At 41.2% G+C, this 15,513-nt stretch overlaps 2 protein-coding genes across 2 annotated transcripts in view; both read right to left on the reverse strand.

Moving 5' to 3' along the window:
• Positions 1-6,250, reverse strand: part of LOC306748735 (venom phosphodiesterase 1) — a gene marked incomplete at both ends in the record, with an annotated part of 31,940 nt that extends 25,690 nt beyond the window's left edge. Inside the window, 6 exons of the mRNA XM_079231947.1 lie at positions 172-269; positions 1,066-1,126; positions 2,207-2,332; positions 2,405-2,539; positions 5,124-5,211; positions 6,212-6,250. Of these exons, the coding sequence (XP_079088073.1) occupies positions 172-269; positions 1,066-1,126; positions 2,207-2,332; positions 2,405-2,539; positions 5,124-5,211; positions 6,212-6,250 (547 nt within the window). The remainder of the gene's footprint in view (positions 1-171; positions 270-1,065; positions 1,127-2,206; positions 2,333-2,404; positions 2,540-5,123; positions 5,212-6,211) is intronic.
• Positions 6,251-10,225: 3,975 nt separating this feature from the next.
• The window catches only part of enpp2l (ectonucleotide pyrophosphatase/phosphodiesterase 2-like), a 34,854-nt gene continuing 29,566 nt past the window's right edge, over positions 10,226-15,513 (reverse strand). The window contains exon 25 of the mRNA XM_079232050.1: positions 10,226-10,645. Within this exon, the coding sequence (XP_079088176.1) occupies positions 10,475-10,645 (171 nt within the window). The 3' untranslated portion in view covers positions 10,226-10,474. The remainder of the gene's footprint in view (positions 10,646-15,513) is intronic.

A 15,513-nucleotide genomic window follows, 5' to 3' on the forward strand; every position in this document is an offset into this window, starting at 1 on the left:
CGGCGCCTCGGGCCGGCTCCTCTACATCAACCGAGCTTTACTTCGATAAGATCTCTCTCTCTCTCTCTTCGACCTTATTTCATGAACTCTTGAGCTCCATCAGGACGCTGCACAGTGCTAACCTCATGCAGGAGGTTGAAAAGGGGTCAGAACAGAGTCGGTGACACTCACTGAGTTTGTCCAGAACCGGGATGAGAGCGCTCCACGTCTGCAGGTATTCAGCCCGCAGTCCATCCAGAGAGACGAGGAGCAGAGGCTGTTGCTTCAGGCTGTGAGGGAGGAAAGGAATCAAGGGGAGAGGAGGAGGACACTAGATGAGAGGCAGACACACACACAGAGACGGTGATGATGCAGAGGTCGCCTCAGGGGTCACCTCAGGGTCAATCAGTAGCACAAGAGTTTAGGAGTTTACATTACATTTAACTGACGCTTTTATCCGAAGCAACTTATATGTTTGCTCTATACACCGCAGACACAGCAACGGGGAGCAATTAGGGGTTAAGTGTCTTGCTCATGGACACAACAACATGGACTAGCGGGGCCGGGGCTCAAACATCAAACCTCCAACCTTCTGATTGAAAGACGGGCGTGCTAACCACTTAGCCACAGTCACCCTCTACTCTACATGTCGAGTTTATGGAAGTCTGAAGACATTTCAGTCAAAAAGTAATCGCTTTATAACACCTTTGATTGGGAGAGAGATATTTTAGTTCAACTTCATTCTGTGGTTAATGAAGGGCTGATAACTTAAGGCAAGAAAACAGCTAAAAGCGCAATTTAATAAATTAAATTGAAGTAAAATGTAATACATTTAATGATAACTTGACTCACTTGCAGTTTTCTGAAATATTCTGTTTACATATGCAGAAGAGGTATTTTCTAATGGTAACTGTTGATTCATTTGCGTAATGCACATACACAACTAGACACAGTAGTAAAATAAACAGCTAAATGTGTATTTTGGATGTTTTCTTGCCACGATTCTGAAAGAAGACTTGAGGAAAATAGACCAACATCTCAACAATGTCGTGTTTTGTCTGTGGAGTCTTGGTTTCATGTTCTTACCCTGCAGGACACGAGGGCGCCGACAGATCCTCACACTCGTCCTCCACCCACTCTCTCTCTCCTGCAGGTGAAAACACAGAGTGCATCATAGTAGTGACGGCACATCACATTGAAGTGACACCTGTCGGCTCAATAGATCAACTTCGTCAGTCAAACGTTTCTAAACACCTGATGAGATGATCATGAGGCCTCAAACAGGATGTGGGCCACGTCTTCATCTCCGGCAAAAACCTCAATACTAAACATCAAATGATGTGTGGAGAAACCTTTAAGTGGCTCTGCCTGCATCACATTTCCTGTGTTAAACATGTTTAAATGACCCCAGCTCCCCCGCTTGAGAGATCCTGGTAACGTATAAACTGTGGTTTATTATCACAAGAGGCTCTTAGATACTGAAAGGAACTTGAATTTACAGTATTTCAAACTAATGCAGGAGAAAATACATTTCCATTCTTGAGAGGGCAGTTTTGTTGTAAGGGATTTTTTTTTTCTTGGAGACTGGGTTGCTCAACTTGATCATCTACAGACTGCTGTTTGTGTCTTGTGTGAACCAAGTACCTTGTTGCCTGAACATGAGCAAGTACCTTGTTGCCTGAACATAAGCAAGTACCTTGTTGCCTGAACATAAGCAAGTACCTTGTTGCCTGAACATAAGCAAGTACCTTGTTGCCTGAACACAACCAAGTACCTTGTTGCCTGAACACAACCAAGTACCTTGTTGCCTGAACATAAGCAAGTACCTTGTTGCCTGAACACAACCAAGTACCTTGTTGCCTGAACACAACCAAGTACCTTGTTGCCTGAACACAACCAAGTACCTTGTTGCCTGAACATAAGCAAGTACCTTGTTGCCTGAACACAACCAAGTACTTTTGAAACATAAAGTTGTTTTGTAGGTTTTGTTTCAATTTCTTTGTCATCTCGTGATGTTTTTCATGAAACCCGACCAGGTAGCTTCATCTCGTCTTTTGTTGCGTTGACAACGATAAAGCACAAAGCCTTCGATCGTAATCTGAGAGAAAACGTGTTTCCCTCCAAATGTCTCAGAGAGTGCGGTTTAGTTGTGAGAACTTAATCTAGAGACGGGGGTCGGAGACCGAATCCTGTCCTCTACCCTCCGTCATGCCCTCTCCCGTCTCACCGTGGCAGACATGTTTGTAGTTCGTGCAGCAGTCTCTGGCGCCGAGGCAGTCGTCGGAGCAGTGGCATCGGCTCTGCGTCAGCCTCGTCTCTCCGCAGCGCAGCTTGGTGCACTCCCACTGCTGGGCTGCAGGGACCCAAGATGGATTTACAGAAATGACAACAAAAAGGGTCAAGGTCAAAGGCGGCGGCGGCTCACTGGGGACGGTGCAGATGTCGTCATAGTCGTAGCAGCAGCTGCCGCCGGCGCTGCAGCTCTGGTCACACCTGCAGCCGGGCACGTCGCTGTCGTACGGCTCGTAGCATCGCCCCCTGCAGGACGTCTGGGGCACGACTAGGACAGGGAGACAGGGCAACACCTTTTCTTTAGAGAGGATGAAAGATGGCGTCCAGCTGGCGTCTTTGCATCGTCTTCCCGACAACAACTGTGTTTCCTATGGTTGCCATCGTTGTCATTTATTCTAAACTGCTGCTGTGACTTCATGTCACTACCAAACTTGCAATATTTACAACAATGCATAATAGTGCACTTTATACACTCACTGTGAAACTGATAACTGTGCAATAATGTTCTCCCATGTATGTGCCTTGTTTTATATATTGTTTTATACTATTAGCATTTGCCTCCTTTTTTTGTATTTACATTTTAAGAAGTTTTCAGAGTTTAGAATGTTTCTCTGACAGTGAAACATTTTCATAATCATGACTTGACAATACATTATAAATACAGGGTTCAGTCCAGCAGCTCATGGAGGAATAACATGTACTTCAAGTTTCTTTCTTCCACGTCTGGAGTCACCGTGTTACACCGAGGACGCGTCTGCTGTCAGACCTTTAATCTATTCCGGAGGGAAAAAGCTTCCAGTCATCAGCTGTGTTTGCACAGTGAGGAGCTGGGAGGTAATGGCTAACGATTATTCTCCAAAAGCAGACCTCACATCTAACAGCTTCTGAACCAAACCCATGAACACATTCTGCTGAAAATAAATCTGCTTTAAACTCAGATTGCAGTCTTAATCCACACTGCTGTTTTTTGATTTTATTTTGTATAAAAACACAACAACAGTTCTTTAAAATGTGGCGTAGTCACATTTAAAAAAGTATTTTGTGTAACCACCACTATTTAATACGGCAAAATACAAATGTCCGTCTCTCGGCTCCGACTCCCCGCGTTGGCAAACACATGTTGCGCAATAGTTCAGTTTTCAAAATCAGAGCTCAGGTATTGAAAGGGCCTCTTTTTGTTGCATGCCAGCATAGGAGGAGGAGGAAGAAGAGGAGGAAGAAGAGGAGGAGGATATAAAAATATAATAAAAACACTTTCCCTGAAACACTAGAACCTTGTTCTCATGTTGTAATGACGTCTTTCTCAATGTATTCTCGTACTGTTATGATTTACACATGTTTTAATGTCCTCATGATAGTATTACTTTTTTTCTTTACCCTGTGAATAGTACTTTCAACATTCTGGCAAAAATATTGATTAATTCACAATATAAGAATCTTAAAATATTGACTTTTCTTATGAAAATTGCCACTTATAATATACATTCTATATTGTTCTCCCCTCTCTATGAGTCTCAGTAGCAGATTTAATTATTCTCATCTTCCCGTGTCTCGTCATCATTTCCTCGGGTTTTGCTCGGTCTGTGTTTTTTTGGATTCACAGCTCGACATCACATGAGGAGTCGTCATCAGAGACGCAAAACCATCATGTGGGGTCACATGACATCCTCATCATGTGACACCACATGAGGAGTCGTCATCAGAGACGCACAACCATCATGTGGGGTCACATGACATCAGCACATTTTGGGCTTAATATCTATAAATGTTTGTATACGTTGGTCCCAGCATTGTCTCTTAATAATGACGTTAAAGCCATGAAGCCAAACTGGATGTGTGCGTTTTATTTGAGTTCACATCAGGAGGTCTGCAGGACATGTCCGGTGTGAATAAAGCACTTTTGTTGTGCTTTGTTTTAAGCCAAACCATGATGTCTGTTTTTTTTACTAAACCTAACACACCTAACGTAGCCACGTGTTTCAACGTGATTAAAAGTGTCACTGTATTCCAGGAGAAAATATTTTCTCCATGAGATATAATTAGTGCAATTACATTGTTTTAAAGTGCCTGTAACGTACGACCAAGACACAACCCGAGTCCCCGTTTCCTCTCTGAACACCTCTGCTGTGCGCCTCCATGTTTAGCATTGTGCAGCAAGCGGAAAACGACAGTTAGATATGACTCAGCACATTGAGCCGCTAGCGTGAGGCTTATAATGTCAAAAAGCTGAGTCACACAGAAACGCAAAGCTGAGTCAGCAAAACCAGCGGTCAGAGCCTAGAGCATGAACGGTCCTTGTGAGTGCGTTCTTCCCCTCTGCTCTACAAGCAGCTGACAGCGCCTCTCAGGAATGTTGTAACGTCAGCAAACGTCTCGAATGCGAAAGTTAGTTTAGTCATCGTCAATAGAAGTAAATTATGGCTCCTCAGTGACGTTCAGCAGCGGCTTAAGGAAACTACAACGTTGTCTCAATTGTTTTTTTTAAAGCAACCACGATGCAACGATCATTGCTTTCCTTCTCCCGACGCGTCGATGCGGCAGCTAGTCGATGCTCCTCATACGGGGATCCATGAGGTCAAATTTAGAGCTTCGGCGACTGCATTTAACGAGTTGGGAGTAACACAGAGAAAACTCAACAGCGTTTGATGGAACAACAAGCAAAGGCCTCAACCACCAACACCTACACCCTGCAATGATATGTGGTCGGTCCATGCAAAGAAAACTGAAAGCGCCTCAGACAACAGGCATCAGTGCACTTCACTGGCGTGATGGGCAAGTATGTGAATGCTGTGTCTGATGCTTGAACGCTTGTGAGTGCAGAGACATGTATGTGCATCTGTCTCCTACGGGACCTTTGTTTTGACATTTCTGCAAGTCCAGTCCAAGACCAAGTCCAAGTCCGAGGATTAGGGTCACAATGGAGACAGCCAGGACACCGACCTGTGACACACACAAAGATACATGTCCTTATAGTTTGTTCTGACACAAACAAACGGCAGCTCATGTTGGAGAGGCTGTATCGTAATCAGCATCGTGCACCGAGAAAAGGGGCAGCCGGTGATGGAATCAGCCAACGCGCTTTCAAAATAAAATATACGTGTTTGGTGCCACAGCAAAGAAAAAAAGAGAAAGAAGTCCCTCAAAGAAAATGAAACATTTTGTGATGGATCATATGGGCATGAAAAGCGATGATGTCATTTTTAGTCTCCTATTCCAATGTGTTAATCTTCTTATAACTAAAACGAGTAAATCATTAAAAAACTGGAGTGGAATTATGTCTTAACTCGGTCTGTAGCTGATCCAGGAAATAAAACCAATAATCAGTAATCGATGCCAATCATTTTGTAATGATCTCTGGTTATGTGGTTGGAAGCTAAACTATTATTATGCAAACATGCATGAACTGTCCTCAAGACTGCAGATGGATGCATGATGGGAACAGTTCTGCAGTGCATACTGGGAAATACGAGACCATATTAAAGGTATCAGAGTTTTGCCAAACCAAGGTACCGATTTCATCAACATCTCTGATGTATTGAGGATACACAGACAAGCCTGTGTTAAAGACATATGTGCTTCACTGTGCCAGTATAAAAGTTATATACAGTTTTACATTCATGTCCTTAATTTACACAATATTTAATTTGCTGGATTAGCTCAAAAAACAGACATTTCTGTTCTGTTTCATCCAATCGAATTTCTTCCAATTTCTCGATTGTTTTTTCCAGAAAATATGACATTAGCACAATATATTGTTTATCAATGCTGCATTATTAAATGACATGTAACATGACGATGTATTAATGTAAGAGGTACATTTTCCTAATGCTATCTTGTTTATATCTATTTTCATTATTAAATTGAACGAAGAAGACCTGAGACCGTGCATCATGTCTTTCCTAATTAATCCGTCAATTCAGAACCAAAAGCAGATACTCACGAGAATCTTCTTTTTCTGCGGCCCCTTCACAAAAGCCATTATTCCCATAAAGGTGGCGGTCACACAATCTGTCAGACAGAAGACCAGGCAGCAGACAGACAGAAGAGGAGCACACGGCTCCGCTAAGTAGCACAGCAGTGACCTCTGGACTGTAGGCGTGAGCAACAGATAAGTCACCGATTGCCGGGAACGCCGAGATAAATTCACGTTTCTGCGTCTTCGCGTCCGCCAATCGACGATGCTTATGTGACTTTTTAATGAACTCTGGAAACTCAGCTGGTGCAGGCGCGATGAAGAGGAGCCAAGCGTTGACCTGGAATACACTTAACAAACAAACAGCCACCATATAGATTCAAACGTCCAACGTAAGACGTCTGATTGCTGTAAATATCAATAAGAGCTGATAACTTTGGAAACATTGATTGGTTTATGAGACAGGTATAAAGATTAACTGCAGCAACTGATAGCTGATAATGGACTATTAATGATGTTTAGATGATGTGAAACATTGACTGTGCACTCGCTGCGTCAAACGATTGGATGGTACCATTGATTCATCGGAAACCTTGAGCTTGACCAATGACTTCATAAACTTATATTATATTTTTGGATTGTGAAAAACGAGAACCTTTGCACTGAAAGACTTCCTCCGATTGGCACGGACTGCAATAAAGTGGAGCAACAGACTGGATATAAGAAGTGAACGGAGTCACCCTGACGGGCCCGATTGGTTTGTGGACTTTTTAAAAGCCTTAAATTCAACATTCCGTCCGTCGCCATCTTGTTTTTTGGAACCAGAAGTGCTGAGGAAGACTTTAAAATGTAGACAATATTGAATTTGCTGGATTAGCCCAAGAAAATACATTTCTGTTATTTCATTTTTTCCAGAAGATATGACAATTGCACAATATATTGTTTATCAATACTGCAATATTAAATTACGTGTAACAGTAATTTATCTGTATTGCCGTCTCCTACTGTAAAGCACTTATAATGTCCCAAATGGCAAATTAAAGATAAACAACCACAACCAGATATGTGTTCTAGCCACTGTGTGCTACTGGAGAGATTCCTGGCTCAGTGAGACATTTGTATTTGTTTAGGGAAAATGGCGGTAAAGAGATGTTGTGTTACATTACACACATGTTGAAGACTCTACAGGTGAATAGGGTAAAACAATTAACTCATAGATGTCACCATGACACTTCCCCAGTTCATTACTGACATTAGGAGGAGGATTTATTGTATTACAAGTTTTATGAAATGTTATGTTTGGACATAAATGACACATTATCTAATAGTAACTTCTGATGAATTTCGTAGAAATCTACAGAAAGACCTACTTGTGTTCTGAATGTTCTTGACTGTTGAACCATGAGGTAATCAGGTTGTTTTGCTCAGGGCCAACTCTGGTTGGCAGAACATTACAGCTTTATTCTGCTTTGTTGCATATTCGCTCGAAATAATATCACAACGTTGTTGAATAGAAGGTTATCTAATTCACAGTGTGCAAAGAGAAACTGATTATGTAATATCACTGAGGCTCCAACAACACTTCTCAAATATATACCTGCTACCTTGGACGAAACTAAACACATCTTCTTTGATGTGATCTGAGGTTGACTATCATTTTAGAATAGTCCAGTCACCCATTTTCAAAAACCATAAAAATCGAAAGTGTCAGCGCTGAGGCATCAACACCTTACTTTGGCAATGCTGCTTCTTAGCAATCCTCTGTTGCTTTCTACAGAGGGTGAGCAACCACAGGAACTCTGCAGATGTGGATGCAAGAAAGAATATCAGTAAATCAACAGCCAATCAAATCTCACTGCAGCTGTGGGATGGTTGTAGATGCAATAATTGTCAGGTCCAGTCAGGTTTTTTCAATTCTCTTTTATTTGAAAGACCACAGGGATAAACATGGCTTCGTCTACCGTTTGGCAAGCTCTCGAGTCATTTTATTGATTATCTGCTATTTGTTCTATTGATAACCTTGATAGCTAGCTATGTTAACTCATCAGGGAAACGTTGCTAAAGTAAATACCAAACATGAAAAAATACAGGTTCGGACTGCTTTATCTGAGTGAAACATGTGAATGCAGGAGGTTGAATAATGAGATGAGGTGACAAACTGAAAACCAGTGTTGTTAAAGGAAACATCTTGTGTTGTACAGCCTGGTTCTTAAAGGTGTAGTTTATCTGTCCTTTGTGAAGACATAGGATGCCAACAATGCTGCACGACCATAATTATACATCATCACATACTACTCTATAGTTGGGCACACCAATAGTTGGGCATGTTGCGGTTCATAATTGGGCAGGTCCATATTTGGGCATGTTGCGGTCCATATTTGGGCCTGTTTTAAGATTCATAGTTGAGCATGTCACGGTCCATATTTGGGCATGTTTTAAGATTCATAGTTGGGCATGTTGCGGTTCATAATTGGGCACGTCCATATTTGGGCATGTTGCGGTTCATAATTGGGCACGTCCATATTTGGGCATGTTGCGGTCCATAGTTGGGCCTGTTTTAAGATTCATAGTTGAGCATGTCACGGTCCATAGTTGGGCATGTTTTATGATCCATAGTTGGGCATGTTCCAGAGATGTGCAGAGCAAAAGATGATGGATTGTTAATTTAACATGGAACATGTTTCAAACCTGTCTCAAAAATTGATGTTGTAAATCTCTGTCTTGTGGTTTGGCTGCATTTCCCACAGCAAAGCTCTTGAGTAAAAAGTATAACAATACGCCTATTTCCTTTAAGGTAGCATCAGTTGTTCACCTCCCTGAAAAAAGCACATCAACGATCTTTTTCTAAAACATTTCAGTAAACGGGGCCAAATCTGTTACACTGGATTAATTCTGTAAGAAGAGGTGCTATTATCATTATGATGCTCCGTAATAAATATGACAAATTGTATAGAAATATACACCTAGATGATCAGCTGAGACAGAGGGGTGGGGGGAGGATGAGAAGAAGAATGTAAAAACAGAGAGGACATTATTGTAGTTGGTGAGTTTGTGTTTTATATGTAAAGATTTTTCCGTCATAAGTACCAAAAGACAATACAGCCATTACTCCTAAAAATTACATATTTTCTTGTTTTGATCGTTAACCATATGTTTAAAATGGTCTAAAACTGAGACTGTTCAGTCCACAAGAAAATACTTGAGATTGCATGTTGTAGGTCAAAAGGTTGGGGCAATAGTTTGTTTGTGTTATGCGTTTTTATGTTAATCATTTCTAGTAATCATGATTTTAATAATTATAAAGGAGGTGAAGCATATAAAATGCTCGGGTCAGGGTTTTTTCTTTAGTGTTTAATTTTACATACTTTACTATCATTTTTAAGGCCTATAGACACTTTCTGACTCTGGTGTAATCACGTTGAGCCCTGTGTATTTATATGAGTATATGCATGTTATATAGGTTTATATTGGTATATACATATATATATATATATATATATATATATATATATATATATATATATATATATATATATATATATATATATATATTGCATCTTGTTTGAAAGGAAAGGTTTGACAATTTAGATGAACAGTGAGCTTTAGAGGTGCTGGTGGGCACATTTTGTTACCTTTGGACAAAGAGTTTTCAGTCTTTATGCTAAACTATAGCAATAATCTCATCCAACTCGCAGCAAAAATGATAATGCATTTCTCAATGTCAAACTATTCCTTTTCAGTCCGGCGACTTCTTATTTCCATTCGGCATGGAAGTGTACTCAGAGTTACTGTAGTTTGAGTCCTCACAATGATATTATAACGTTGACAACAACAAAAACTGATTAGCTGATACAATGCAAGTTTTCAGAGTATTTTATAAGTAAGGAAAGACACTTTCAAAAATGTTTAAATTGTATAGCATGCAAAGAATGGTAAGTAGGAATATAAATGGTCCCTCGTGCGTGCATGATGATGTTCTGCATAAACTGTATTGATGAAATGTGTAGTTGCAGCGGTCGAGAAAGTCCGCCATCCTGCATCTTTCTTGTGCTAGTTTTTTTTTTTTTTTTTTGAACATTCCTGTTGCAATCTTCCAAACTACTACTTGCCTAAAACCATTATTTTACTTTTTTCAATTGTTAAACATGTTGATCCCTTTTCCAAGCACTTCTCGGTCAGTTCCTCAGGAGCGGAACCACGACATGCTGGCTGTCCAGCAGTATGCAGTGAGCATGCAGGACTTCTACAAAGGTCTACATCCTGTATGTGTGTGTCTGTCTCTCTGTGTTTCTAGTCGTCACTCTCGAAGGGGTCCAGGTAGGTTTTGAGGCTCAGCAGGCTGGTGAGGGTTAGGTTGGTGGCCCGGTAGAGGTCCAGGCCCGTCAGGATCTCCACGTCTCGGACTCGGGCCGTGTGGAGCTTAAGCAGGTCTTCAACCCACTGCGACTCGTCCTCTCCACTCTGCAGAGACAAGACGGGAAATGATTGTTCAACAATGCTCACCTTTTAGTTATTGGTGTAGCTTTAATGTAGCAGTGAATGTAAACATGAGGAAAATAATGAATGGCTGACAACAATGCAGTAAAGATTCATATCATATTACATTCATATATTTAGTTTTTGCTTTTCTAATAAACCATTTAACAAGACACTGCTGCAAAAGAGCATATATGCTCAGGTAACCTACCCTTTATAGATACAGATAGATAGTTGAGTGTTGCATCTTTATTTGATGAATGACTTTCTCTTATTGATTTAAGTCCTTCAACTTGATCTGATAAACAAGTTGTCTTTTCTTTGGGATGAGAAGTTACAAGCCTGCATTAAACTATTGCAAGGGACTGTTGGGACACAAATAAATGCCCTAAATACCCCTATGAGTAACGACATGATGAGAGATTCGTGTGATGGTGAAATTATGCTTCTGTTGACAGAGCGGGTTCTGCTAACTGAAGGCAGCCGGTCAGAATTGCACAACGACACATGGCTCGCACACTGTTTACCTTTTATTTCATGGGAAGCACCCAGCAGCCGGCTGCAGACCAGACTAGAGGTTTGCATCTAAAAAAGCTGCTGTTTGCAGATTTACTACTTCAGTAATGCAACCAACAATTGTATTGATTCAATTTTGTCGATGCATTGACTTTTCAAAGCCATAGGTCAGAGTCCACATTCTTTACCGTTACATGTTCAGGCAATGAAACATGGATTGTAAAAAAAGAGACTTAAAAGCACCGAACATGGCACATTTAACAGATTCTCATTTATGAAGGAGGTTATTTTTGAGACTTTTATTGAACAATAAAACAAGTTACAGTTGGAGGTTTGCACTGTTTTACTGCTAAAGTCATTGATTCACACAAGCAGACCCTGTATTGACAGAAAATACTCTTGTGCAATTCTTGTTTTCTACTCCGGGACTCGTTTTACAAGAGAATGCAGTGCAAGACCGGACAGACACGATATGTCAGTGTTGGCTTAGTTGTCTCACCAAGATCATTTGAGTCCAAACTACACATCAATGCTCCTTTAGCTACATCTCAAAAATGTCCAACTTGTTTCCTGTAGTTCAACCGTCCACATATCACCACAACTCTGAGGTTCTGCCTGAACTGCAGCTCCTTTATCGCTGCGACGATGTCAAGTTGAGTCGTGTAATTTGGCACAAACAGTGAGACCAGACACAGCTCTCACAGAAAGGAGGTGGGGAAGGTGGGAAAGCCCATATGTGCCAAAGTGATACAAACTGCTCTCTTTCAGTGGCGTCAACGTTCACCATTCCTCGGAAAAAAGGATGTGCCACATTTAGTCTGCAGATGCACGGTAAAGTTCCACTTTTAAAGCAGCCTGCCCTCAGGCGACAGCTAAGAGCTGCTTTTCTGTTTTGGAGGGAGCAAAACTTTCAGCTCTTTATTTTTCCCAGGTAAAACATCCGAAGATGGGATTTTGATAACCTTTGGACAGTTGTTATGCTAAGCTTGGCCAAATGGCTTTAGCGTCATATTTCACAATAAGAGCAGCAGGACTGTGAATTTCCTCATCTGAATCTACAACAAAAAGCAAATAAACAAAATATTATGTGTTGGTTTTCAACTCATCTCCAGTAAATAAATCCACGTTGTTTCAATGCAAACGACGCAACGTTCTGCACGGTGGCGACATCTGAGATGAGACGAGATCAAACAAGACAAACCACGTTCCACCAAAGGCAAGAACCAACACGACCCAACCAGCGCAGGATCCTAACTGGCTGCCTTCTGGCCCCAGGGCTCAGCGACTGCTCGCAATGAATAAATGTTGTCATGGTTAGTTGTTTTTCTTTTCTTTCTATGCACCGCTGAGACCGAAACAATGAACAATGAACAATGATTGAAACTGTTCTGCACCGACGCTTCCCAAAACTCAGGTGCGGAATGAGCGATGATGAATGGAGTCCAATGCCAAGGCGAGGATCACACAGGAGTCCAGTCCCTCTTAGACCGGATCCATCCGGTCCCACTTAGACCCACTTAGGTCCCACTTAGACCAGATCCATCCGGTCCCACTTAGACCAGATCCATCCGGTCCCACTTAGACCAGATCCATCCGGTCTATTTACGTCTCTTTCCATCTCTTTAAATCTATTTACGTCTCTTTCCATCTATTTATGTATATTTCCATCTTTTTCCATCTCTTTACGTCTCTTCAATGTAACGATGTGCTGTTAAGTTTCACTTTAAAACTGAATCATGTCCGTACGGCCGTTATTGTAAAAGTCTTCATCTGATATCTCATATTTATCTCATATATTATACAGGAAGTGAACACGCACGTGAAAGCCTTGACTTACAGTTACACTTCATAAATAGTGTACTTTCTACTGTAGTACATCTCAGAGGTAAATAGTGTACTTTCTACTGTGGTACATCTCAGAGGTAAATAGTGTACTTTCTACTGTGGTACATCTCAGAGGTACTGTACATAGTGTACCTTTTACTCCACTGATTTTTCTGTGACCTGAAGCTGAAATCTGTAATAGTTTCTGCTAAAACAGGTCAATGATCACTTTGGGTCCAACCGTTCCAACGTTTCCACATAGTTGAAGTCCACAGGATGAGTATCACAGCGGTCCGTGGTCACGTGACCCGGTGATGACGTCGCTTGGTGGAGAAATGTTCTTTTAAGGAGAGAAACAGGAACGTTGTGGTCAAACCAGACAACTTGTTTTAAGAGAGGAGGAAGGGAAGATGATCATGGTGACGATCAGTCAGGGACTCCAATGCCAAGAGAATAACACACAAACAAGAAAGATATTAGAAAATAATAACTAATATAATAATAATAATAATAGTACATAGTATAAACATATTTAAAAATATATATTTAAATATATATATTTATTATTATTATATTTCATTAATTAATAAAATAACTTTAAGCAATTTATATATATTTACTTTTAGGGACTTTCTACACCTTTTATAACTAAATGTGACAAAAATACTTTTTATAACTTTTAAGTATAATAACACATGTCTAAGATCGCAAAACAAGCATATTTGTGATTCTATTTGTGACCTGTTTTCTTTTTATATTCATATATATTTATATATTTTCATATGCTGTTTGTGTGTTTGTTTGAACTACATCTGATTCTTCCCGTTATAAATTGTATTTTATCAGTTTTCATGCGAGCTGACGAGTTGAAAAAAAGAATAAATAAACCAGGACTTTTGTGTCGGAGAACTTCCATGACGTTTGGTTTGTGTTTGTTGAGCGGCGGTGATTCCCTGTGACAACGCGCCATGACGCCTCTGTGAGCGGAAACCAGCAAACGCCGTCAGCTGACGCTCGTCTCTCATCTCTCTCTTTCTCTCTCTCTCTCTCTCTCTCGCTCACATTCCTTCATACATCTACTGAGTGTATCCAGTAAACCGGTTTCTGCAGTTTTATAACCGACTGAAGGCAGAGGTGACTGCTCTGAACTCGTTGACCTTGAACCTGCGCTGCCCTCTAGTGGCCGTGCAGCGACGCAGCGACAGGAAGCAGCAGCGTTCAGTGGCAAAACACACTCTGCATTGCTCCTTAGCAGTTATGACATCTTATCATTGAGCAATATCTTTGGATAAACCGGAAAATACAACTGAAACCAGTTCATCACTGAAGAAGAAAAATGACTGCAGCAACATTATGCAAATTCCTTTGCATAATGTTAATGATAATCACCTGTGATCATGAAGAGATTATGAACCCGAGTGAGTTCTGATCGACAGACACGTAGAGACTCGTGCACTTAAAGACTCGTACACTTAAAGACTCGTGCATGTAGAGACTCGTGCACTTAGAGACTCGTGCACTTAGAGACTTGTGCACTTAAAGACTCGTGTACTTCGAGACTCGTGCATGTGGAGACTCGTGCACTTAGAGACTCGTGCACTTAAAGACTCGTGCACTTAAAGACTCGTGCACTTAGAGACTCGTGCATGTAGAGACTCATGCACTTAGAGACTCGTGCACTTAAAGACTCGTGCACTTAAAGACTCGTGCACTTAGAGACTCGTGCATGTAGAGACTCGTGCACTTAAAGACTTGTGCACTTAAAGACTTGTGCACTTAGAGACTCGTGCATGTAGAGACTCGTGCACTTAAAGAATCGTGCACTTAGAGACTTGTGCACTTAAAGACTCGTGCATGTAGAGACTCGTGCACTTAGAGACTTGTGCACTTAGAGACTTGTGCACTTAAAGACTTGTGCACTTAAAGACTTGTGTACTTCGAGACTCGTGCATGTGGAGACTTGTGCACTTAGAGACTCGTGCACTTAAAGACTCGTGCACTTAGAGACTCGTGCATGTAGAGACTCGTGCACTTAGAGACTCGTGCACTTAAAGACTTGTGCACTGAAAGACTCGTGCACTTAGAGACTCGTGCACTTAGAGACTCGTGCATGTAGAGACTTGTGCACTTAAAGACTCGTGCACTTAGAGACTCGTGCACTTAAAGACTTGTGCACTTAGAGACTCGTGCAAGTAGAGACTCATGCACGTAGAGACTCGTGCACTTAGAAACTTGTGCACGTAGAGACTTGTGCACTTAAAGACTCGTGCATGTAGATACTTGTGCACTTAGAGACTCGTGCACTTAAGAGACTCGTGCATGTAGAGTCTTGTGCACTTAAAGACTCGTGCATGTAGAGACTTGTGCACTTAAAGACTCGTGCACTTAAGAGACTCGTGCATGTAGAGGCTCGTGCACTTAGAGACTCGTGCACTTAAGAGACTCGTGCATGTAGAGACTTGTGCACTTAGAGACTCGTGCATGTAGAGACTCGTGCACTTAGACTTGTGCAC

This window comes from Taurulus bubalis (genome assembly GCF_910589615.1).
Source record: "Taurulus bubalis genome assembly, chromosome: 16".
In the NCBI taxonomy this organism is placed as follows: domain Eukaryota; kingdom Metazoa; phylum Chordata; class Actinopteri; order Perciformes; family Cottidae; genus Taurulus; species Taurulus bubalis.